Source organism: Calidris pugnax, unplaced genomic scaffold (genome assembly GCF_001431845.1).
Source record: "Calidris pugnax isolate Ruff unplaced genomic scaffold, ASM143184v1 scaffold42, whole genome shotgun sequence".
Lineage (NCBI taxonomy): Eukaryota > Metazoa > Chordata > Aves > Charadriiformes > Scolopacidae > Calidris > Calidris pugnax.
Genome location: NW_015090920.1, coordinates 13763268 through 13787790, shown reverse-complemented (window position 1 = coordinate 13787790; position 24523 = coordinate 13763268). Strand labels below are relative to the sequence as shown.

Below are 24523 nucleotides of genomic sequence, written 5' to 3'. Positions count from 1 at the left end.
TATTTGTTCACTGAATCCTTTATTTTCTTTCCGTCTTTCAGCCCTCTCAAATCAAGTTCAGTTGCCTGCCGGTATCAAGAGTTGAATGTATGTTGAAGTTGCCTTCCTTGGATCTTGTTTTCTCTTCAAACCGAGGAGAACTGGAAACATTAGGCACAATGTACACATCAGAAAACGTGTCAGTTGGTGGCAGTACTTCACAGAGTGGCTCAAAGAATTCAGTTAGTAAATCTGGAGCACCAGGTAATATGTATAGGAACGTTTATACTATATACAGCTTACAGCGTAAATAAATATAATATTCTGTTGTCTAAAATTAAAGTAGAAGATAAGCTTTTACACACCTTAAGGCTAGAAGTTTACATATTAGTGATTTCAGAAGGATTTATTCATGTTGTATCAGTTTCCTGTAAAAAGCTTTCACACATGATTGGACTCTTTCTGTGAGTTCAGTCATCTTTTACAAAAGGCTATAGAATATTTAAGCTACATTGCTGCTACAAGGGCATAATTTGATGTGCATTTGATCTGTTTAATATTTCTGCTAACAGTATTATTTCGCATTTGAAAATGCTTTTGTGCTAAAACTTAACTTTTGGAAAAAAATATTTGACTTCAGGTTCATCACCTGGACTGGGCAGCCCCCTTGGCAGAACGCGGCACAGCAGCAGTCAGTCAGACTTGACCACTTCTAGCAGCAGCTCTTCAGGCCTGAGCTTTACTGCCTGCATGTCCGACTTCTCCCTTTACGTGTTCCATCCGTATGGAGCTGGAAAACAAAAATCTGCTGTTACTGTTCTAACCCCTGGATCAGGAGCCCTAGGTACAGAAAGAACAAGTTTTTGTCTGCTTTAATGGATAACGTTCAAGTTTGGCATGGTTTTCTGAACGGAAGAATTGAAAAGGTCAGAGAAGATTAAACTTTTTCCTTTCTATTTCCAGGTAATGTGGATGAGGAACCAACTTCAGTCACTGGCCGGAAGGATTCTTTGAGCATTAACCTTGAGTTTGTGAAAGTCAGCCTGTCACGAATAAGGCGTTCAGGAGGTTCCTCCTTTTTTGAGAGTCAGTCTGCGAGCAAAGCTACCAGCAAGATAGATACTACATTGATAAACATATCTGGTAAATGCTTGTTTCATTTTAATTCCATCTTCAGCTAATTAGAGAACTGCTATTCCAGTGATAACTTTACTCTCAGCGGCTTTTGTAGATGTTACGAGAGCCATCTACTTGTAGTGTGTAGTAAAATTTTTGCTCTTTTTGGATGAAGTAGGGATTGATACATTAAATTTTAATGGTACGTGGAGCACCTGTTTGCAAATGCACTTTTTTTAGCCTCCCAATTCATTTAATTTCACTAAGGAGTGAACTGCTGAGAATTTACAGTTGTGTGTACATGCTTTTTCTTTGTCAGCTGTCTGTGATATAGGATCTGCTTCTTTTAAATATGATATGCGGCGACTCAGTGAGATTCTAGCCTTCCCAAGGGCTTGGTACAGGAGAAGCATTGCTAGACGGCTCTTCCTAGGGGATCAAACAATAAATCTGCCAGGTAAGATATTGCTTCTTAACATGAAAAGCCTTTTTGTACAAGGGGTTGTAGTAGGAATTTTATAACCATTATTACCTGTGTATTACACATATGACTTGATTAAAATGTATTATAATTTATTCCATAGGCAGTCACTCTAATAAGTTTAATAGAAAATCCTAGAAAGAAAAAATGGGAAATTTCTAAAGTAATTGAATTATTTGAAGCACTTATATTAATGAAGACAGTAGAAAGCCTTTAGTTATGATAAATTAAATCAACTTTGACAGTCTCTAAATACTTTTTAGTATATGTCAGAATATTATTAAACACAAATGAAATGTTTTTTCTGCCTTTCACGTGCTGCTTTATTTCTAGTAGCATCGGGTCCTGGAACCCCAGATTCAATTGAAGGGGTCAGCCAGCATCTCTCTCCTGAGTCGTCACGCAAGGCGTACTGCAGGACGTGGGAGCAGCCCTGCCAGTCTGCGTCCTTCACACACATGGCACAGTCACCCAATGTGTTCGGTGAGCACAGTGCCAGCAGCAGTATGTCACCTGGCACAGCATCACACAGCCTAAAGTCCCCAGCTGTTACAAGATCCAGGAGCGTGTCTGACTCTTCTGTGCCTCAGAGAGGTTAGTAGACAACCATTTCTTTAAAGTGTTGCCACCAGTTATATCGAAAAAGGGTGTCATTACTCTTTTGTGGAAAGCAACCATAAAGTAGTCTTTTCCACTGTGCCTAGGACTGGAGAGCTGATGGCTTAGAGAACGGAAAATATCTGAAATGGATGGATCAAACTGTACTTTGTTACCATACTTTTTATAAATTTTTTTTATATAAAATTGCAGTTTCTCTTACTAGAACAGGAGTTTTTTGGCTGGGATTAGATGAGTTCTCCAGCTTAACTTGATTGCATTGTCATCTTCTTGGGTCTCTATTCTCATCCAAGCATTTATCACGCTCTTAGCAGAGGGTCAATATCACAGCTCACAGGTGAGGTCAGATATTTCATTTCATCTGAGACTTTGGGCTCATACTAAGAGGTCTAAATAAAGGTAGTTTCTATATAAGAAGTACAGTAACTTTTAATTTCTTTTACTACAAATTTATAGCAATGTAGCACTTACTGTGTGGAATATTTATGGCATTAGATAGGGACAGGAGATTTAGAATGTGGTATTTATTTTCATCCAGGAAAAATAGCTGTGACAAAAGAAAGGACAGGTATTTTGTCTGTTTAGAATGCAAGCAAGATGTTATGTATGAACAATTTTTTGGAGAAGACACATTTGGAGAAAGATTTATGGCTGGCAGATTGGCTTGTTGATAAGAAGTGCAATTTTGTACAGGTTTCTAAAAGAATTGCCAAGATTTTTGAGAGAAGAGCAAATAAAACTCTAATATATGAAATTCTGACTTGGCACTTGTGCAAGGAACTGCTACCGGAATATCCAAATACAAATAATTCATTTTCTGAATACACTGGTATTTTTAAACAGCTAAATAATTTACAATATGCTCTTGCAGGAATGAGTGCAAAATAACAATAATTTCTCTTAAAGATATCAGTAAAATAAACATGTAAAATGAGTCAATTTCTATGACAACTAAAGCAATGCATATTGCAAATCCTCTAGTTCTCACTTATTCTCACTCATAGTTTTGTGGTGCTTCTTAAGTATGGTGTTAATCTGTCCTTTTGCAATCTGTACAATGGATACATTCTGCAGATCTTCCTAGCATGTGGAATAATTTAAATTTTTGTCTACTTTTTGTCTAGATACTCTCTCAAAAACATCAACTCCATTTAATAAGTCAAATAAAGCTGGAAGCCAGCAAGGAACACCATGGGAAACACTGGTTGTATTTGCTATGAACCTAAAACAATTAAATGTTCAAATGAATATGAGCAATGTAATGGGCAATACTACGTAAGTATAAAACAAGATCAAGGATGTTTTAACAAATGGTGTTGTTTTGGGGGAGAAAGGCCATTTTACCCACAGACTGTTAACAGCTTGTTATCTTCTAGCTTGAAAATCCGAACTCTTCCAGTTTTCAACTGTGAAGCCCCTCACAAATACTGGTAGATGCTTAATCCTGAAGTCACTTGTGCTCAAACCGTGTTGTTTACTGCTTTCCAGTAAATAATTTTCAGTTTCTCTTTTGACAGCCTGGAAAACTTTTGTCTATTTTCACCTCTGTTCTAGGTGGACCACCAGTGGTTTGAAAAGTCAGGGTCGTCTGTCTGTGGGTAGTAGCAGAGACCGGGAAATTAGTATGTCTGTTGGCTTAGGAAGATCCCAGTTGGACTCCAGAGGGGGAGTTGTTGGAGGTACCATAGATGTTAATACCCTGGAGATGGTGGGTAAGTTGGAAAGCTGCCTGGTATTAGTATATACTCCAGATGATAAATGTGAGAAACTAAAGAACGCACACAGTACCTGGCTTTGTAAACCTGCTAGTACATAAAAACTTTGGATTCTTACTTGTGCATTCTGATACAAGACACACTGAATTGAAGGGATAGCCTTCTGATCAGGGGCTGATTCAGTCTCAGGGTTGCTCTAATATTACACTATCTAGTTGTGCCACCCTCCAGCCCTCTTCAGCGATCTGGACAGATGACAACTGAAAGATTTGATAGAATTTCAGCTCCTCCTAGAATTTCACAAGTGCTTATGGTCTGGGAAAAGCTTATGGCTTTGGAAAGAGGCCGGGTGTTGTGGTGCTACATCAGAGTCATGACCTCCCCGTGCATCTGGAAAAAAACAGTGCTTTCTCAGTCCCTCTGTATCACGTGGATGGCATAAAGGTGATGTCACTGGAAAAAACTTTATTGCTTTGGTTCTATTTCAGCTCATATTTCTGAACACCCCAACCAACAACCCAGTCATAAAATTCAAATTACCATGGGTTCTACTGAAGCACGTGTTGACTATATGGGGTCCAGTATTCTAATGGGAATCTTCAGTAATGCTGATCTGAAACTACAGGATGAATGGAAAATTAATCTGTATAATGCTTTGGACTCAAGCATGTCTGATAAAAGGTAATACTTCCTCCTGTGTTAAGAATGTATAATAAGGTCAAATTCTGCCTATAAGTCTTCTGTCCAGTATTGCTAACAAAAAATGTGTCTGCTAGCAAGCAAAAGGTTCATTGTTTGGTGTTTTTTGTCAGTAGGAAATAGATTAACTGCTAATGTTCTTGCTGTTTTTAATATTTAGTGAGATATTTGTCCATGGGGACTTGAAATGGGATATCTTCCAAGTGATGATTTCACGATCAACTACACCAGACTTAATAAAAATAGGAATGAAACTCCAGGAGTTCTTTACTCAGCAGTTTGATACAAGCAAGCGAGCTTTGTCCACCTGGGGACCTGTTCCTTATCTCCCTCCCAAGACAATGGCCAACAACTTAGAGAGAAGCTCACACGAGCAGTGTAAGTGGTACAAAAAAATGGTATACTTCCCAAGTAGGATGTTTTAATTGCAAAAATTAATCTTAGCAACTTTATATGTGCAAGTATATCTGTGTGAAATAGTTTCTTCAGTACATTCTTCACGTAAATTTGGGGTGGCAATAACCTTTCAATGAAGAATGCAAATACCTTGAGTACCGTGCTAAATCAGACATACAATAGTGAACTAACTTATGTTATTTTGGGGTTTTAGTTAAAAATATGTATTTTTGTTTAAAAATTTCTAAAAAATCTTTTTTGCAGTTTTCAAGCTATTTCAATAAAGTTCAAATAGACTTCAAAATAGACTTCGAAAACTATTTCATAGAAAAACATTTCTACTTTGAGTAGCAGTGGAAGTGTGATGTTACTCTTACTTTCTATTAATTGTGAGCTGAAACCATCGTTTGTCTGAACACAATGAGTCATTGACTCCCAAGTATGCTGCTTCGGATACTCTTAAGCTGCAGCCGCCTTAGATCACAAAGACGAAACGGTGTCCGTGAAATAGATTAGAAAATACTGCTCATAATTCCATCCTTTATTAAAAATATAAATAGGGCAGCAATCTTTCCTGTATCTTTCTGCAGTTTGTTCTTACTATTGCACGTTTACTTTACAGTCTTGGATGCAGCCCATCATCGCCATTGGCCAGGAGTTTTGAAAGTGGTGTCTGGGTGCCATATATCCTTATTTCAGATGCCATTGCCAGAAGATGGAATGCAATTTGGAGGATCCATGAGCCTGCATGGAAACCATATGACTCTGGCTTGTTTTCATGGACCTAATTTCCGCTCAAAATCGTGGGCCTTATTTCATCTCGAAGAACCCAATATTGCCTTTTGGACAGAAGCCCAGAAAGTCTGGGAAGATGGTAATTTAAATCATTTCCTCACTTCTCTAAATTCCCTTAAATGAATTTTAAGACTGTATTGTTATGTAAGAGGAAATCAAAGAAAAACTTGTTTTCTTTAAGTCTGAATAAAGATTATTGCCCCAAAATATAGCATTTACCTAAAATAATAATCTATTCCCTCACTGTCTTTACCACAATTTGCTTTATCTGTGGAATAATGCAAAGTATGTTTTCAAATATACTAGATATGTCCCGTATAATATGCCTACAAAATGGATTATCTGCCTTTTTAATTGCATCTGTGTTTATGTAATCCTTTGTATGATTAATTTTGATGGTCTTATTGCTTATATTTGTCTTTGAGAAATTTTTACTCTGTAGCTACTGAGGATTTAATTTTTCTGTTGTTGACAAGCTTTATAACAGTTTTTAATGCTACTGCCATACTAATTATTTATGTTAAATACCTGTGTGAGGAGAGTAAGAGGAGAAATCCTACTACCCTTACCAAGCTACTTTTCCCATTTTTCTTTTCCCCCTCTCCCCCGACGCCTCCCACACCTTCAATGCAGGTACTAGTGAACACTCCACGTATATTGTGCAAACCCTGGACTTTCATTTGGGCCATAACACTATGGTCACCAAACCCTGTGGAGCCCTGGAGAGCCCTATGGCTACAATCACAAAGATAACAAGGCGCCGCCATGAAAACCCCCCCCATGGAGTTGCCAGCGTGAAAGAGTGGTTCAATTATGTTACAGCCACGAGGAACGAAGGTTAGACTCACGTTCATTAAGCATGAGGATGGGCCTGCTTGCCAGGCAGTGCAGATCATGCTGGTTAAAAGCTGCTAAATTTCAAGTGGGCTACAGGGAGAAGGGAATTTGAAATGATGGAAGTTGTTTATTCTTGAGAGCCTTACGGTGAACAGCTGGAAGTGTGACTGAGCTCAGATCTTTTTCATACCGTGCAGTAAAGCCAAAATATTCTGTTAGTGTACAGGATGTTTACATATCTGGCATTACAGTAGTTCTAGTCTTCTCTGTATGCAAAAAAAAATCTTGTTTCACATCTAGTTGTGATCTTGTAACATGAGGATATACTTCACTGTATAGGAAGGATTTATTAATGAACTTGAAGTAGGAATATATTTTAGTCTTCTGTCACCACTTAGGGCTAACACTTGAAAATCACTCATCTGCCTAAAGCTTTTAAACCTTTAGCTGCTTCTAGGCCTTAAAACATTTTGAATCATATCTTTAAATTGTTAATTAGAAAATAAGACTTTCAAGATAATGGTAAAAGAATTCTTAAAATACAGCTGTCACTATTCACAAACCGTAGAATCAGTAGATGATATCAATAGAATTTCTGTGAAAGGGCAAACAGCAGAATATGGCATATAGTGAGAAAGGAGCAGATTACAGTTTCTTTTAAAAAAGATTTTAAAATTATTGACACACTATACTAATATTTATTCCTTTTGAAAGACACAGCAGAATTTAGCGGTTGAAGTTCACAATTTTAACAACTGGAAACTACTTCAAACGATGTTGCATGTGTACCATGGTAAAAGTTTTGTGACAAAGTTGTATTTCTGGTCAACAGTGATTTCTGACAGCAATGCTGCCTCAGTGAATTTAGATATTACTTGTATTAATTAGAAATATTTATTTTCATTTTAAGTACACCATATTTTCAAACACAAAAGGTGCACTTTGAACCCATACACTCTATACCTCATTTAACTGAAAGCTCATTACTAGAACAGAGTTGTGATAGGGTGGTCAGATGAATAAAAAAAAAAAAAAACCCAAAGATTCTTAGAAGTGCTTAGATGTTACAGTACTGACACTTATTTCTTCCTCCCATCTTATGAGATGTATTTTGTAAAAATTTGTTACCTGTCTGTGCTGACAAGAATAATCTTTTTTTAATAACAACTACTGAATTCAGGAATTTCCCATTGTCCCTGTAGAGTTAAACCTGCTTCGAAATGTTGATGCAAACAACCCAGAGAGCAGCACAACAGTGAAAAGCTCAAGCTTGCTGAGTGGATTCAGAGGTGGCTCCAGTTACAACCATGAAACTGAAACCATCTTTGCGTTGCCAAGGATGCAGCTGGATTTTAAATCTATTCATGTTCAAGAGCCCCAAGAGCCTTCATTACAAGGTGCAGTAAACATAATTTGTTTTTTCTTGATACAAAGCTATTTCTCATAAATGAGGAGTTAAATACAAATCTACCATGCTGATCAAAGGATTTAATCTGAGAGTTACTGCAGATCTGCAAGAAAGGATGCAATTTCATATTAAAATGTAGGGGGAATTCTGATGAGAGAGTGAAGATCTAGTCCAGCGTCTGGTTACTATAGAAAAAATACTTAGAACTGAATACAAAAATTTCACTTAGGCTGTTTTTAGGGATTTCATTTTCTTATTTTTATTAAAATGTTAGAGAGGAAGGCCATTCTGAAAAAGGGAATATGAGACGACAACCTAAATTGTATGCTCTTGTTTCCAAACTGTTGTCTTCACACTGCTGTTGGAACTGGTGGGAAATAAGACTTCTGAAGGTGTGAGACATTAATATAGATGTTTATCTTGGCTGAGCTGTGGATCCTAGATCCTAGACAGTACTGCTAGATAAGTCAACCTGTTCGGTTTTGGTTGTTTGGTTTTTTTTTCCAATAGCTAAACTAGCAAAATCTGCCATCAGCTTTTCTTATTCTCTAAAATCATGCATTGATAGCATAGCACAAGTCAGTGATACCACTCTAGGTTGACCTCCCACCTTCCACCTGATGATCAAGGTTGCTATGTGGTAGTATTTCTTTATGTTCAACATCTTTTATAAAATACCAGAAGTTACTCTGGTGGGAAAACTGATAAAAAAATGCCGAAGCTGCTAAGAAGATGTTAATTGTGGTCCTTCCTCTCTTTTGAGTCTCTGGTTCAGTAAGAGCAATGTCATTTTCAAATTATTTGTATTCAAATTCTGTGTACTTTTATGTATGCTGTATGTACTTAGAAGTGTATTGATACTATTTTTATCTGACTGTAGATACAAGTGTTAAACCAAAGGTGGAATGCAGTGTAGTAACAGAATTTACAGACCACATTTGTGTAACTATGGATGCTGAATTGATTATGTTTCTGCACGACTTGGTATCTGCTTATCTAAAAGAAAAAGAAAAAGGTAAGTTGTTACTGATGAGGTTATGTTTGTCTGCAGTTGTCAGACTATTTGATAGTAAATATTTTCATACTTTTCAATAGAGTTGACTTGTTAAAAATTGATTTAATTTTTAAAACGTTAAGCCTAACTACTTCCACTGAAGTCAAAAGAAGTAGTTTTAAATCTTCTTGAAATGCAGACTTAATGTTACAAAATTATAGCTACCTCTTTCAGTTGCTGCTAAGTGAAGTTTATCTGCACAATAACAAAAAGTTTTTTCTGGGCTATTTTAGACTGAAAGCCAAGAGGTATTTTGACACTTCTCGACATTGTTCAGGAAATACTTGATCTGATTTTTAAGTCATCTCCTGTTAGACTGGAAGCAGAGTAGTTGCACATAGACTTACAAACCTCGTGGCTGATGTGTCACTGCTGGGCAGGGAGTTGTGTGAGCTCATCTCTCTGCTGGTTACCTCCAGCACCCAGGCACAGTGTGCCCTGGAGAACAGGCTAAGGGAATGTGATATGCTTTGTCGGATGCCGTGATCAATTTGAAAGCAAGCCCTTGTATATGGATGCAGAGAGAAGGAAGAATCCCACATTCCAGTGTTATCCAGTGTCTATTATCATTTTCATGGAGTATTTTTCACTAACGCTTTGCTCAAACCAAAACTGTTTGCCAGAAATTCTGTAAAACTGAAACACATGGTGGTTGTCTCTTTTTTTTTTTTTTTTTTTTTTTTTTTTTTTTTTTTTTTTTTTTTTTTTTTTTTTTTTTTTTTTTGCAATTTATACTTGTGTTTCTTTAAATGATATACAAGGAGAATTCAAGTGAGATGCTTGTGACTGACAGGTGTGGGGTTTTTCCCTCTCTCCATTTCGTAGCAATTTTTCCTCCTCGCATTTTGGCTGCTCGTCCGGGGCAGAAAAACTCCGTTGGTGTTCTTGAGGAGAGCTCCGCTGACAAAGAGGGGGAGGAGAGCATCACGTACACTACAGTTGACTGGAGAGAATTTATGTGCAATACGTGGCATTTGGAACCCACGCTCAGGTAAGAAGCAGGCTTATCTGCAATCTCTTTCGTTTGCATTTTCTCTGTTGGTACTGTCCTGAAAACGTCAAGTGTTTCCAAGTCGATGCTGTTCAGCTCCTGAGAGGAGGAATCAGGTGGACTCCGTTAGGGATTTGTCTTTGGCCACTGGTGCTGCTGTGAAAGATTCCTGCTACAGGACATGACAAAAGCTGGATAATTCAATTATCTGTTACATCAATTAACTTCTAGATTAGCATTTATGCAGATGAAAGATATTGGAGGCTTTTCAAAATTAGGATACAGTGAAATGAAACTCACTAAGGACCACAGACTGCTGTGTTTCACTGTCCTGCAACAGTCTGCTCACTTTCTGTCAGGGTTTTTCATCTTGTGATTTTCCATTTCTAGCATTCCAGTTTTAGTGCTTCTTTAAACAGTCACCTTAAAAGAAAAAGTACTGTATACTAGTTGCTATGTAGCAGTTTAAACCTAGCATGAAAGAATAGTGTGTCCAGCAGCAGTTTACTGCTCTTCAGGTACACTTTTAATGACTGAAAATGACTTTTCTGTCACTTCTGTGTCAGGGTTTGTTTGGTTTTTAACCTCTGCTGCCACTGCTGGAGCACCTGCGTGTTCATTCACAAATCAAAACAACACATCAACCCAGCCCAAACAAATCTTGACAGTAATAATAAATCAATTTCAGCATGACCTGCAGGCAGCCCAGTCAGGTTTTTTGCCTCCTCAAGCATCCTCTTCCTTTGAGAGAATGTTCCATTGGTCACTTTCAGCTCGTCTGTATAAATTAAGTTTGCAACAACACTTGTTGGACTTCAGTTGGTAAAAACAGATGTTTGTTTATACAAATGCCAGTTGCTATATTTGTATATTTGAGATTGAGTGTCCCCCATTGATTGTTTTTTAGACTGATATCCTGGACTGGGAGAAAAATCGATCCCGTTGGTGTTGACTACATCCTCCAAAAGCTGGGCTTTCATCACGCGAGGACTACTATCCCAAAGTGGCTGCAGCGCGGCGTCATGGATCCTTTGGACAAAGTCCTGTCGGTCCTTATAAAGAAACTGGGTACTGCACTACAGGATGAGAAGGAAAAGAAAGGAAAAGACAAAGAAGAATACTAAAAGTATAATGTGACAACTGTAATTCCGTTTGATTTTATCAAAGTGTTTTATTGTATTTTAAGAATTTAAATATGGTTTAAAGAGAAACCTAACAGCTTTTTGCTACTCTATTTAAAACTTACATTGTGAGTAACTGTTTACCGTGGTACTTGATACCATTCTGTATTTGAAGTTATTGCATGATGATGATGACCAATGTATATTCTGTGAAGGAATAGCTGGAACACTGTAAATCTGCTCCTCAGCATCCACTGTTTTATTATGTGCAATATGATTCCTGCATCTTTAAAATACTTGCAGATTAACTGTGAATTTTCATAAACTTTATTTGCCATAACACAAAACCCTCGTTGATGTGACCGGTAATTGATTTGTCAATGTAGACTTGTGTAAATTATATATATATATATAACTTATGAAACTGTGATTGCCTTAGTGCTAAAAAAATCATGTTTATTACACTTGTAATAAAATTTAACTACTGTACAGGGCTTTTTTTTTTTTTTTGGTTGTTGTTCAACTTCCTTGATTAAAAAAAAAAGAAAAAAAAGTGTGAAGTGTGAGGAGTGTCATTGCCGTGAGGTGACCGGGCGGCACCGGCGCTGCCCCCCCGGGCAAAGGAGTCCCCGCGGGGCTGGTGCCGGGCCGTGGCGGTGTGGGATGCCGCCCTGCCCGGCGGGACGGCGGCACAGGAAGCCGCCCCGACACCGGAGAAAGAAGGCAGGTTGGTCGGCGGCCATTTGCGGCACCGGGACCAGGCTCTCCTTCCCTCAGCCTCCCTGCTCCGCGGAGGGATCTTCCCCCTCCCGCAACAGTGAAGCCGGAGGGGGGCTGCGCGGAGGCATCCCCGCCGCTGAAGTGCCGGCTGTGAGGGGGCGGCCCCTCAGGGCCGGCAGAGCCCACCCTCTCAGGGAGGGTCCCTGCGGTCCACCTGCCCGCCGGCGGTAACCAGCCCAGCCCAGCGGGGGGGGGTTTTCTCATACGACAACAGGTACCAAAGCCGTCAGTTGCAGGTGGGCCTGCACACCTGACAGGGGTCAGTTTTGTCGCTGTAGTTCGGTTTTTTTACCTCAAGAGCCGGCTGGGGGAGGGTCGTCTCCTCCTCCGAGCTGGGTGCAAGGGGAGGGCGCAGAGCCGCCTGGAGGCTTGGTTTGAAGCGTGAGGGAAAGTGGCCTACGAACCGGAGAAGTGGCTTTGAGCCTGGGAAGGGGGACAGGTTGATTGATTGATTGGAAGGACGCTGGGTCTGGGTTCTTCTGCCCCAGCCTGCAGGGCAGCAGAGCGGGAGTTGTTCCTAGAGCTTTCTGGAAACGGGGGTTGGCAGCATGCCTTCAACATCTCGTAACTTTACTGTTGAACTTAACCTAGGTTGATCAAAAATGACTAGCAGCAGCGGCTGGTTCCTGAGTGCTGGAATCCCCACCTCTGACCCCACACAAAAGACGACTTTTCCAGCTCGGCCTCCGAGGGAGCCCCCTTCAGAGAAGCTCCTTCAGGCTGGGGCTGCCAGGCCAAAGCTTCCAGCCTCTGAGAGGGGCCGTGCACCAAAGGGGATGCAAAATCCAGGTATAGCTTTCAGTTTATACACTGGGATTAGCTGTTAAAATGCACTGTTAATGCTCGCGAAAGTAATTTTATGATTTTCTATTTTATGAAATGTTGCAACCCTCTGCTGCTCCTTCTTATCACTATATTTTCTTAAATGACTTCCTTAGCATCAGCTTGAAACTTGTTCCTCTACTTCCTGCGTCCTTCCTGTGGAAGTTTGTTAGAGATTTCTTGCAGGGTGGGCTGCATAGTCCGCAGCATTTCATAATTATGAATTCCAAGTTATGCATTCAGTAGTGCTGTAGAGGTTGCCAAAATACAGGGTATGTATTGCTGCATGGGTTTACATAGAGGTCATTGAGAAAAGTTTTAACTGCAGTTCTAGATGTCCCAGGGTGTATTTTGAATTCTGTCTCTTTGGATAGTTGTATTGAGGTAAAGGCAGCTATTCGTGAGACTTGGAAATAAGAGTTTATTTTAATTCTTCTTGGCTGGGAGATACTTGTGCCTGAGTATATGGCAACCCTGAAGCTGAAGATTCCATTCGTTCTGGTGTTGATACAGAGAAAAAGATTTCATTTGTTCTTTTAAATCTGAGAGAACACACCGATCTTTCATTGAAGTAGGTGCTGCGGGAAATGTTAATTGGTTATTCTGTAGAAAATCACCAAGTCAAAGACAACTTTCCCAGATACAGTATGCTCCTTGGAAGAGTTTGTCTTTCGAATGAAACTTACAAGTGTGGGTTTGCCTGGGGACTGATTCTCAGGATTTACAGAAGTCTCTTAGGACTTAGCTAGCTTGCTTTACGTTGCCCTCTGAAGAGAGTAAGGGCTTTGGGCTAGGACGGCTGAAAAACCTACCCACCTGCTGTCCTGGTTTGAATGTGGTTCATCGTGGGGGGAAGCTGCAGGGTCAGGGTGGGTGTGCAACGCAGCTCTCCCCCTGTTTTGTCCAGGCCACCTCAGCCAGAGGTGCTGTCTTTGTATTTGGCAGCTCTTTCTGAGGGGTTTTATTTTTCTTTGAATGAGTTACAAGGTTTTTGAATAATGTGTGGGTTGCTAAAACTTTTACAGTGTTTTATGACAAGGAGTCCCACTGCTTCATAGTTTTGTATGAAGAAACACGTGCTCTATATTTTTTTAATCTGCCGTCAGCAGCTTTTACTTGATCACTAATTTGCAAGGGAGGGGCAATATATGTTGTATTTACATGTGATATCTGTCTGTATTCAGAGGTTAATGCATTTAGTACTCAAAGTAAAAGTTTTGATGCTTTTGGAAGAGGAGGTACACACTGTTTTAGAATTGCTGGTATTGTTAATGTAGGATTCACTACAAAGCAGTACTGCTTTAGAGTAAATATTTTTGCTTTTTGTTCCTCTAAGAAGCATTTATTTGTAAACGGAATTAAACTGCCGAAGAGTTTAAATTTGTTCTTAATTTTGTTTCCAAACCTTTACTTTTGAAAGCAGCCCATGCACCCAAATTATCTGCACGTCCTTCAAAGAAAGTCCTAGAGGAGCTTATTGCAAGATATAAACAGGGAGTACTAAACCCAGTATCTGCCTTGCATCAGTTTGCACAAATGGGCCATGCACAACTTGAATTGAAAGAAACTAGTGTGGCAGGTAAATACTTATTCTTTTCTTAAATAAACCAATATTTCCTTATTCTTGAAGTAATCTGAATTTCTGCGGTTAGCTTTGATGGCATTAATACAGATGAGTTTTTTTACTGTTGGTTTCTCTGCATATGTTGCCTTTTGGCTGCCTTTTTATTGTTTACAGAGCTGTGTCTCATAATTAATTACTACAGAATTTGATCAGATGAATTATATATAATTCTGGCTGCTACCAAAACTGTGTTGAAAGCATGTAAAGTGAAAGCTACCAAAGTTCCTGTGGAGGTGAAAGGTTTGAGTTGTATTTCGCTAAAATTGTCTTTTTTTCTTGTAAATGTTTTTGAAATGAATATAAGCACATACAGCTATTGGTAAAAGTACCTTAATATTTAATTTCACTAATCGTACCTGCTTTTTTTCTCCTTTAAAGGCAATATCATAAGGCCTTATTTTGCCTTTTGTGCTGTAGTAAATGGTGTTAGCTACAAGACTGGATTGGGAAAAACCAAGAAGGAATCTAAATTCAATGCAGCTAAACTCGCTCTTGATGAGCTACTTAACTTGGAGCATTCAGAGGCAGAGGCTTCTGAAAAGTCAGGTAAATATTCTAGCAACACCTAATTAGAACTTGAAAAGTTTGGCTTAAAAGGTTTCCTATGCAAAATCTCTGTATAGTTTTACTAAATGCTTCTGTGTCAGGGCCTCTCTCAAATTTTCTTGAATCCTGTGGGCAGAGCTGTTTGTCCTGTGGTTCTGAGACTTGTTTCCTTTGTCTTCCGTGTTTTAGGAGTTGCATCAATCTGTAGCACAGAGTGGAGAATACTGAAGGAGTTAATTTATTTGTTGCACTTAATTTGCTACTCACTAGGTAGCAGCAATATGAGGTTGATCCTCGGTTTCGATTTTTTATAATTAAAAGTAGTAACATTTATCTTCCTTTAAGGGTTGCTGCCTGAATAGTTCCACACTTAGAAGAACTTCAAAATCAGAAAAGAAAATTCTTAGAGAATTAGAAACTCTAACTTGCTGGAAATAGTGTGAGATCGATGTTTTGAAATTTGGAGTGTCCGTGCCACTTAGAAATTTCATTAAATTCTTAGGTCATCCCTGTACTCCTGCTCAGCACCAAACTCCAGCAAAATCTGTTCATGTTTCAAGGATCTGTTTTGGTAAGGAATAATCTTGGTTTTCTCTGTTGGTTTAAACTACCCAGCAAATGCTTGCTTTTTAAATTTTTCTTTCTTTTTTTAATTATTCTTTTACTGTATTTAATGATCTCTATGAAGTTACTGTTATTTTAAACATCATCTCTTTGAAGAACGCTGTAAGAATCAGTGTCGTTAAAGTAGGAGATTGGCCACTGGTTCTGCAAATGGACACAACTTAAATTCAAGCAGTTTACTTCAGTGGCGAAATACTCTTATTTCTGTCCTTACTTGAAATATGGTATGCAGTAGGTGATCAAACTTGATCCGTATCTCTGATTTATTATCATGAATAATAAAAGCATGAAGTGTTTAGGTATTCTTGTCCTTTATTTACTTATGTCCATCCTGATAATCCTCAGAATCCCTTAAGTGTGTGTCGATAAGTAGTGCTTTTACCATGTGTTTACATTTATAATTTGGCAATTGGTTGATCCTGTCTTTTCTCCTGCCCTCCCTCCCCCCTGGCTGTGCCTTGCTGGCTTTTCTTGTTTTATTTAGAAGGAAGACAGCTTATATATCAGAAACTTTCAGAAACACTTAAAGAAGTATTTAACAGCCTGACTGCCACGTATCCTGAGTACCAAAGTTGTGGAAGTTCACTGGCTGCCTTCATCATTGAAAAAGGCAAGTCTGCATCCTGGGTATGGGGGAGTAGAAAACCTAGGCTGTTTGTGTTCCCAGAGAGCCTTGATTAATGCATTTCTCATCTAGTAAATAAATGTAAAGGGTAGCTCTCCTTCTTTGACATAGTCTGTTCCGATGGCTCTGTCATATGCATGATATGGATTTTCTTGTGCTGTCTCAAAGAGAACAAGGCTGTATAGGCCGGAGCAGGTAGATGTACCCTGGAGGAAGCTGCAGCCTGTGGGGAACCCAGGCAGGAGCAGGCTTCTGGCAGGAGCTGTGGCCCATGGAGAGGAGCCCACGCTGGAGCAGCTTTTCTTAGTTTTGGTTTTGTTTCTTGCTATTGTACTCTAATTGGCAATAAATAAAGACTGGTCTATTTTGCTCGTGATGGTAAATGCCAAGCAGTCTCCCTGTCCTTACCTTGATCTATGAGCTTTTTATTTTTTCATAAAATCATTTAGGTTCGAAAAGACTTATAAAATAATTGAGTCCAACCTGTTGGGGAACAGGGCGTGTGAGATTGACTGCCAGGTGCCCACCAAGCTGCTGACAGTGTTAGCCCACCGCAGTCAAGTGAAAATACATGATTTCTTTTTAGGTGGACAGCATGAAGTTGTAGCTCTAGGAACAGGAGAGTGCAATTACGGCCAGTGCTATCAACCCTGTGGAAGAGTGCTCTATGACAGCCATGCCATTGTTATTGCAAGGCGTTCTCTACTTAGGTGAGAATGGGTGACAAATTGTTACCAGTGCTCTTGCAGTTTTACTTTTGCAAATGTAAATATAAGTGCACTTGCATTTTAGTTATAAACCTTCTGGATTATTTTCAAATAATGTGCATTAAATGTGAAAAATGTGAATGTCAATTTATTTGTGAGCAAAGTAGTGTTTTTCACATGTGCTATTACTTAACACTTTCTTTTAGATATTTTTATAGACATCTTTTGCTGTTCTATAATGAAAATCCAGTGAGGAAAGAGAAATCTGTGTTTTGCACAGCACCAGGCTCAAAGCTGCTGACCCTGAAACAAAATACAACTATCTTTCTCTACATGAATCAGCTTCCAAAAGGAACTGCTCAGTTAAAATCACGGATGTAAGTATCTTGGTATTTTCAGAGAGGTTGTAGTGGAAGATTTATTTGTTTGCAGTGACAAATGCGTTGTGAGTGTGGAAATACACATTGTGCCATGTTTCTAAGATGGGGGGGCTATTCTGATTCTTTTCATGTGTTCTAGCATTAATGTGCAGAGCAGTAGTGATAAGTATATGAGATACAGCTCAACATGATGATACAAAAACATTTTACGTGGGTTATAGTTTCAAGATGATGCTTTGTTTATTACAGATCACCACTTACTAGTTCACCTCCCTCCCAAGATACTATCAAAATACTAATAAATCATTAATTTAGCCACTGAACAAGTGGGTGTGGTGACTTAGTATCATCCTGTGCACCACAGGAGTAGTGTATAAAAAGCCTTGAATTGAAACAATAGGCTCTTGCTCTGCTTTGTAGAAAAAATGTAATGAGAGAAACTTGATGGGACAAATATATTCGGATGCTTATCTTTACACTTCTAACTTCTGTAAAATTTCTGAAAGCTGTTTTTTAATAGTTTTGACATTCAACAGCAGCAGTCACTGGTTTACCAAATTCTAATGAACAGTGTTATTTTGTGTCCCTTATAATGGAGTAATGTCCCTGGAAGTTGTACAGCCATAACTCTTTCATGTATACAAGACAGCTAGCTGCTTTCATACTGTATTTGGGGTGCTCGGAGGGCAGACTCGTGAACTGGAAGTTACAGCCAGCTCAATGCAAGATGTGCTGACTGGGAGAGCCCCTCCTGTTACCATTGCAGGTGGTTTTTGATTTCTTTCTATGTCCCAGCCTTCTCGCAAGGAAGTAGTTGATGAGGCTGCATGAAGTTTTTAAGCTACTCCGTAGTAGTTGACAGATCACAGATCCAGCATGTTTTCTCTTGCTTTTTGTTAATTCTGGTGTGTGCTCTCTTGAGACAAACTCTTGAGAAGTATTTTCTTCTAATACAGCAGATTTGCTTCTGTGTAGAGTTATTTAAAGATAGTTTTTAGAAGGTAGCTACTTGCAAGGAATCCATTGAGTACCAAAATATGACCACTATTAACAGGCAGCAGTATGTTACTTAAGCCAAAATTAAATGGTTGCTTTATAATAATATAGTAAAGCAAAAGCACCTTAGATCACAACATTGTAAGTTATAATAAAATTGGGGAGAGTTAGCTGAAATCGCTAGGCTTTGACTTCTTATCCCTCTTTAGTTAAGGGGGCAAACTGTTTTGCTTCAGAAAGATCACTGTTTTGTCTCCCTAGTGTGTTGCATCTGCTTGTTTTAAATATTTTGAAGAGTTGCAGTGTAAGTTATGTTTTAAAGGAGATTAACAACCTTACAGCTGCTTTTTCACAAGATGAACAACCTCCAAATAACTTCTGTCATAGTGTAAGTAGACAACATGTGATAGCTTGTTTGTAGCATATGCTGATCTTTTTTAATGTTTGCACAACTGATGGCTAAGATTTGGTTGAATTACTGTTTCTTATTTAAATACTGATTTCAGTATTCTAATCACTTGAGCAGCTGAGTGTGGTGTTTCTAGAATTTACAAATACTGAGCATAATATCAGGCCCAGATCTATTGATAGTGGTTTTCTGAGAAACAGTATTAGATACCACTTTACAATAATCTCTGATTAGAATACTTTCTCACTGAAATTCATTTTCTTGCCTTACTTTAGACGTCTCAACCCGCAATCTGTATCTGCTTACGAAACTAATGAAGAACTGAGTCTCCATGTTGCTATAGAAGGCAAGATTTACCTAACCGTTTGTTGTCCACCTAAAACTGTTAGAGCAAGCAGTATGTCAGCTAGTGACAAATTAACAAAATGGGAAGTGGTTGGTATTCAGGGAGCGTTGCTGAGTCACTTCATTGAACCAGTGTATATCAACAGTATTCTTATAGGTAAGTTTAATGCACATTTCAGTGTTACTTTTTATGCTTTCGTGTTCCAGTTTCATTACATTTTATAAAACATGACCTAAACCCAGATGGTTCTTTAAAGAATTACCGTATTTTTCTGAAAAGGTACTAAGTGTGTTTTGTTTTTTTCTCTCATCTTTGAAATGGCCTAATGTAGAACTCAGGCTTACTCTTTTGTCATGGTGGGTTTGTTTTAGCTTGCCAGGTTGCCTTTCTCTGGCTATGTGTTAGAGTAAGAGAAGCTGAATTGCTGAATTTAATTTTATAAAAAATTTAATTTTAGATACTGAGAAAATGCCAAGTGTGGCAAATGCTGTATTGACTGTTCAGTCAGTTGGTGACTTTAAGGTGACAATGTTACCCACTTAACTGTAGAAATGAGCAGCGGTGGAAGAAACGCTGCCAGTGTGCTCAGTTTTATGCTGCAGTATCTTACAAGGTCTATTGGAAAGTCTTTGTTGGATTTTGTGTCATCTCTGTGGTCTCCACTCCCCCCCCTCCGACTTTGTATTGGTTCATTCAAATAGATGTCTTGTTGAGGAACAGGGATTACCAAGGTGATAATGAATTCTCAGGATTTTGTGGCAGTGGGAAAGACCATACTGTTACCAGAACTCATTTCAGTAGCTTTTATTTATGTGGTGGAATTAAATTAATGGGTATTATCCTGAAGGTTTTCGGGTGTTTCTTCCTGTCAGTATTTGTATTATGAGACTTAGTACACAGATGTCTGAGTTTTCCAGACACTGGAGCTGTAGCAGCGTTTTCTTTGCTACACAGAACAAGATTTTTGAATAGCTTCAAAAGATATTGTGAGAATTGGTGAATGCCTGCCTGTTCCTTCTGAGGAAATTTGGGCACTTCTAAGTAAAAGCAACAGAAGAACTTCTAATGTGCTCAATTAAGTGGTATTCAAAGTAAACATAATCATCTATATTGTATTGCCCTTCTATCTAATAGAAATTCTATGACTGTTCATTGAGACGCTCAGGACCAAAGTATGTTTTTTTAGTAGGCAGTCAGAAATAATGTTGGATGTGGAGTAATGTGGGCAAACTCTCTAGCATGTTTTCTAATCTAGAGCATCAAAGTTTGTGAGTTTGTGTTGCAGCTTGTATGTTAAAGGTGTCTTCTGCAAGGAGTGTGAATGAAAACAATTGATGCCCCTGGAGAAGAAACTCTGAAATAATTTTTGTTCTGCCAACTCACTATTTGAACTTATCTTTCCAAACATTAATCTAGTGTAGAAAAATGAATATGAATATGATGTGGACCAGTGGAAACATCTGCATTCTTAGCTTTTTTTTTTGTTTTTTATTTGATGTACTTAAATATGAATGGTCTTGTTTTGTTTAATAGGAAATGGAAATTGCCAGGATACGAGAGGGCTAGAAATAGCTATAAAACAGCGTGTTGATGATGCACTTACGTCAGAGCTTCCCATGCCTTACCTGGTCAACAGATCTCATACGTACTTGGTGAACGCTGCACACCCAATTCAAATAGACATTGAACAGAGATTTCTTAGTTTGAATTGGTCATTGTCAGATGCATCACTGGAGGTTGTGGATGGGTTAAATGGAAAAACCACTGAAAGGTTAGAATTTTTCTTCATTATGTCGGAAATAGTGGTTAGCCTTATTGTCTTGTGCCAGTTTATTGGAGTATTCATTTTTTAAGCTATGCATGGAGGCCACAGTATATCCCAAATGAGAGGGATTCTCTCCTGTGTTAGGTGAATGCATCCTATGATTAGATTTTGTTTTAGACATCTTGTGACTTCATAGTGAGATACCAAGGTATGAAATTAAATAGAATTGAATTAAGATATATTTATTCCATTATCTTCTGTAGCGAATGTGTTAGTTCCCACAACACATAAAACCAATTAGCACCCTAGTTCTGCTGAATTCCAGTTTGAAAACCGTTTTTGGTTCGCTTGTTTAAATTCTCACAGCTGCTGATTTGCATTAGCTTTGCTCATTCAAAGTGGAAGTAGAATCATACGATCGTATTCACAAAGCATTGGAGGGGAAGAAAATGCTGTGATGATCAAAGCAATGTACCTGGAATGTATCTGTTACTGAGCTTTATTATTATTCCTTTTTCATTTTGACTCTAGTTCACCATTCAAAAGTGGCACTTCCATGGCCAGTCGTCTTTGCAAGGCAGCGATGTTAAGTCGTTTCAGATTGCTTGCTCAGAAAGCAGAACGCAATGATTTGCTTCAAGCTGCAACATACCATGAAGCTAAGGTAAGCTGGAATGGGGGGAGAGCTTTTAGTAAGGAGTCTCTTAATGGCTACTCTCAAAGCTGGTTTGATAGCCGGGGGGAGACTTAGTAGTTTGCTGAAGACCTCACCTGAACAGCTGTATATCCTTTATTGCCTACAGTCTTTGCCTGAGAATACATGGAATTGCTGGTTTCAAATAAAATTAATCTTGAAACATTCAGAATGAAAATTTGTCATGTTTTGTCTCAGCATATGGAGGTCGCTGGCTGTTTTCCTCCCATAAGAGAGTTTCATATTAAAAAGGTTGTTAGTTTTTTTTTTTGGTTCATTAGTTCATTTCAATCTTATTTTTTATATTTGTTTCATACACATGTTGATATTTTTCTACCACAGTGTAGTCTTGTGGGAGGATTCTTATGTCATAGAGGAGTAGGAAATAGGAATCATTTACGACAAGACAGCATTAGGTTTTTCCTGTGTGTTATAAAAATACAGAGAAATCCCTTGAAGGAGCTACTGTGGTTCTTGATTGCTATAAACATAGTTCACTCACTTCTGTCCCTGCTTGGAAATGGGCAGGCTGATCTACTCATCCAGGCTTTTCCTCTCCTTAGTTCAAGAGATATATTTTATTTCCAAAATAGTTATGTGAAACTTAAGCTTTAATAAAGTACATACCGTTTTTTCTTTTTTACTCCTGTCAGAACATGCAAGAGCTCATTTTTAAATGATTCAAAAACTAATTTAAAATAGAAGAGCTTGCTAATTGACCATTTGTTCATGTGTTTAGATTTGCATTGAATTATAGTGAATGGTTATTTTCTGTGTGAAGATATTATTGGAACTGAAAAGATGCTTCAAAAATAATATTTAACAGAACAATTCCCCCATCATTATGGATGCCCAAACATACAAAAAGAGTATATTTTTAGAGTCTTTAACACTTTCTGTCACTGTCAGCTGCTAGGGAACTGTAAGATTTGTAGGTACCATTTTCCAGGAGGTATGTGCTTGTGCATAGTATATGCTGGTGCTAAAGAACACAGATATCTGGAACTATCTTTCACGATCTTTCTTTTTCTTTTTTAGATTAAATCTGAATTGTACCAACAAGCTAAAACCTTGCTGCAAAGCTACTTGGAGCAACATAGTTATGGATCCTGGATGTCGAAGTCTCCACATAGCGAACAGTTCAGTGACTGACTGTGAGGCAGGTTGTATGTGAAGTCAGTTTGGATGATTTCTTTCAGTAACGTCTAATTCTGATTAGTAAAATGTTTAACTGTAGGGTTCGTATTTGCAGCAAGAAAATCATTCCAGAGCTTCTTGTCAATTTAAATGCTGTTATTAAACCTGTAACAGTCTTTTACCAAAGTTGGTGTTTTCTTATAGGTAGGAGTATCTAACAGCTTTCCAAATCTGTTTTGTTTTGCCCACAATGCCACTTCATTTCTGCTCTCTCACTCCCACTCGCACCCCAACCCTTGTGGAGTTATTAACATGTTTTTTTCCTGTTAGTTTCAGGATTGATGTGTACTGATTTCTTCTTTTCCCCCACCTTTTTCATAACTGTCTTTAGGGAAGAAAAAAAAAAATCAGTAAAAGTTGGATTTCTTTTAAAAAAGAAAAGTATACCGATGTTAGAATCACTTTCTGAAATGAAAATTGGCAGTCTATGCGTTTTCGGTAGGCATCCTTTCCTAATAATGTCAAGAATTTTGTTCAGCATGGATTTGCCAAGTGGCTTGTAGTTTACTGTGTACTGTTTGTGGTAGAAGGGTTAAAAATAATCTGTTTACTTCCAAATGAGAAACTTTGGATTACCAAACTGTTACTCAACTGTTTGGTGACAATCGCTCTTTTTGATAATACGTTTAAAGCATTATAAAGGTGTCAAAGTTGTAAATTACAGAATAGTGTGATGTAGTACAGAAGTCACCAGAAACAAGGTTCCTTCAACTTTTGTGGGCTGTCTCAGAAACCATCACATGTTGGTGCTTATGGAGGAGTTGGATTTCTTCATCCACAGACCACTTTATCACTGTACTGATGAGTCTTCACAAAATTGTCTGCATACATAATAATCTGAAAAACGTGGCCTGTTGAGAGGAAAGTTGCTTCCTTGTGAGTGATGGTAAGAATATGGTGATATTATGATAATTATGGTGTTGTTAAGTAGCGTACTTGGGTTTTGTGTGGTGTTGTGAAACAGTGTATTTGAGCTAGATAGTACACTTCATTATGTTACTCAGTTTTTGTATATCATACAAGCATGGGAAGCTGTTAAGTTATGTAGTGTTTTCATACATCAGTAATAGTATAGAGCTGCAGTCATGTTTCAGTTTCTTATGGGAAGAGAATTCTAAAACAAAAACTGCCTTCCATTTGTTTCTTTTTTTTCCTTAATCTGTTTTCTAACTAGTATGTGGAGTCTTTGCTGAGCCTATCTTGTGTTGGTTTTCAAGTTGTTGAAACTCACTGGCTTGTTACCACCCTGTCCTTGACCTTTTTTTTTGCTATTCTGCTCTTGTATTTTCTGTTGTTATCTTTTAACTTGGAGGGGTAGGGTGGTGATGTTTTGTTGTCTTATTTGTGGCACACGCTCCACATAATATTTGCTGCATGGAGTGTTTCCTTTCTAAGAATGCTGGAGAAAGGCCATCATATTCCAGGCTAGAGCATGGTGTTGCCTTTTTTCAGGACTATTAAAACTTCAATAAATTTTCTTGACAATGTGTTAGTGTTTTATACGTTTCTAGACTGTTTTTCTGTATGGACTTTTGCTGAGACATCATCACCAGGGTGTTTTCTGCAGTTAAGCTAGGAGCCTTAAGTATGTACAAGTTTTGTGTGTGTGTGTGTAATTCAGCCATTTTATTATTGAACAGCAAACCAAAATATCTATGAAACTTACCATCCCTCTTAAGAGGAGAGAGGTTCCATTGTGAAAACAATGTGTTGTACTGGGAGTGATAGCTGTATCCTTGAGAACTGAATAGATGACAAGAGAATGGATACAGTTCTTGTATCTGGGTTGTTCTTTAAG

At 38.4% G+C, this 24523-nt stretch overlaps 2 protein-coding genes across 2 annotated transcripts in view; both read left to right on the top strand.

Moving 5' to 3' along the window:
• KIAA1109 (KIAA1109 ortholog) overlaps positions 1 to 11703 on the top strand; it is a 116771-nt gene extending 105068 nt beyond the window's left edge. Inside the window, exons 73-87 of the mRNA XM_014949955.1 lie at positions 42 to 243; positions 620 to 823; positions 943 to 1122; positions 1415 to 1552; positions 1910 to 2170; positions 3319 to 3469; positions 3749 to 3906; positions 4398 to 4590; positions 4769 to 4986; positions 5627 to 5878; positions 6433 to 6636; positions 7839 to 8033; positions 8925 to 9059; positions 9924 to 10089; positions 10997 to 11703. Coding sequence (XP_014805441.1) covers positions 42 to 243; positions 620 to 823; positions 943 to 1122; positions 1415 to 1552; positions 1910 to 2170; positions 3319 to 3469; positions 3749 to 3906; positions 4398 to 4590; positions 4769 to 4986; positions 5627 to 5878; positions 6433 to 6636; positions 7839 to 8033; positions 8925 to 9059; positions 9924 to 10089; positions 10997 to 11213 — 2874 coding nt within the window. The 3' untranslated portion in view covers positions 11214 to 11703. The remainder of the gene's footprint in view (positions 1 to 41; positions 244 to 619; positions 824 to 942; positions 1123 to 1414; positions 1553 to 1909; positions 2171 to 3318; positions 3470 to 3748; positions 3907 to 4397; positions 4591 to 4768; positions 4987 to 5626; positions 5879 to 6432; positions 6637 to 7838; positions 8034 to 8924; positions 9060 to 9923; positions 10090 to 10996) is intronic.
• A 375-nt stretch (positions 11704 to 12078) lies between these two features.
• ADAD1 (adenosine deaminase domain containing 1) lies at positions 12079 to 24127 on the top strand. The gene is made up of 12 exons (XM_014949854.1): positions 12079 to 12204; positions 12582 to 12779; positions 14233 to 14391; positions 14815 to 14982; positions 15485 to 15553; positions 16091 to 16216; positions 16818 to 16941; positions 17145 to 17315; positions 18999 to 19225; positions 20603 to 20840; positions 21366 to 21498; positions 22567 to 24127. Exons 2-12 carry the CDS (start codon positions 12593 to 12595, stop codon positions 22678 to 22680), a joined length of 1716 nt encoding a protein of 571 aa, XP_014805340.1. The 5' UTR covers positions 12079 to 12204; positions 12582 to 12592; the 3' UTR covers positions 22681 to 24127.
• Positions 24128 to 24523: the final 396 nt, after the last annotated feature.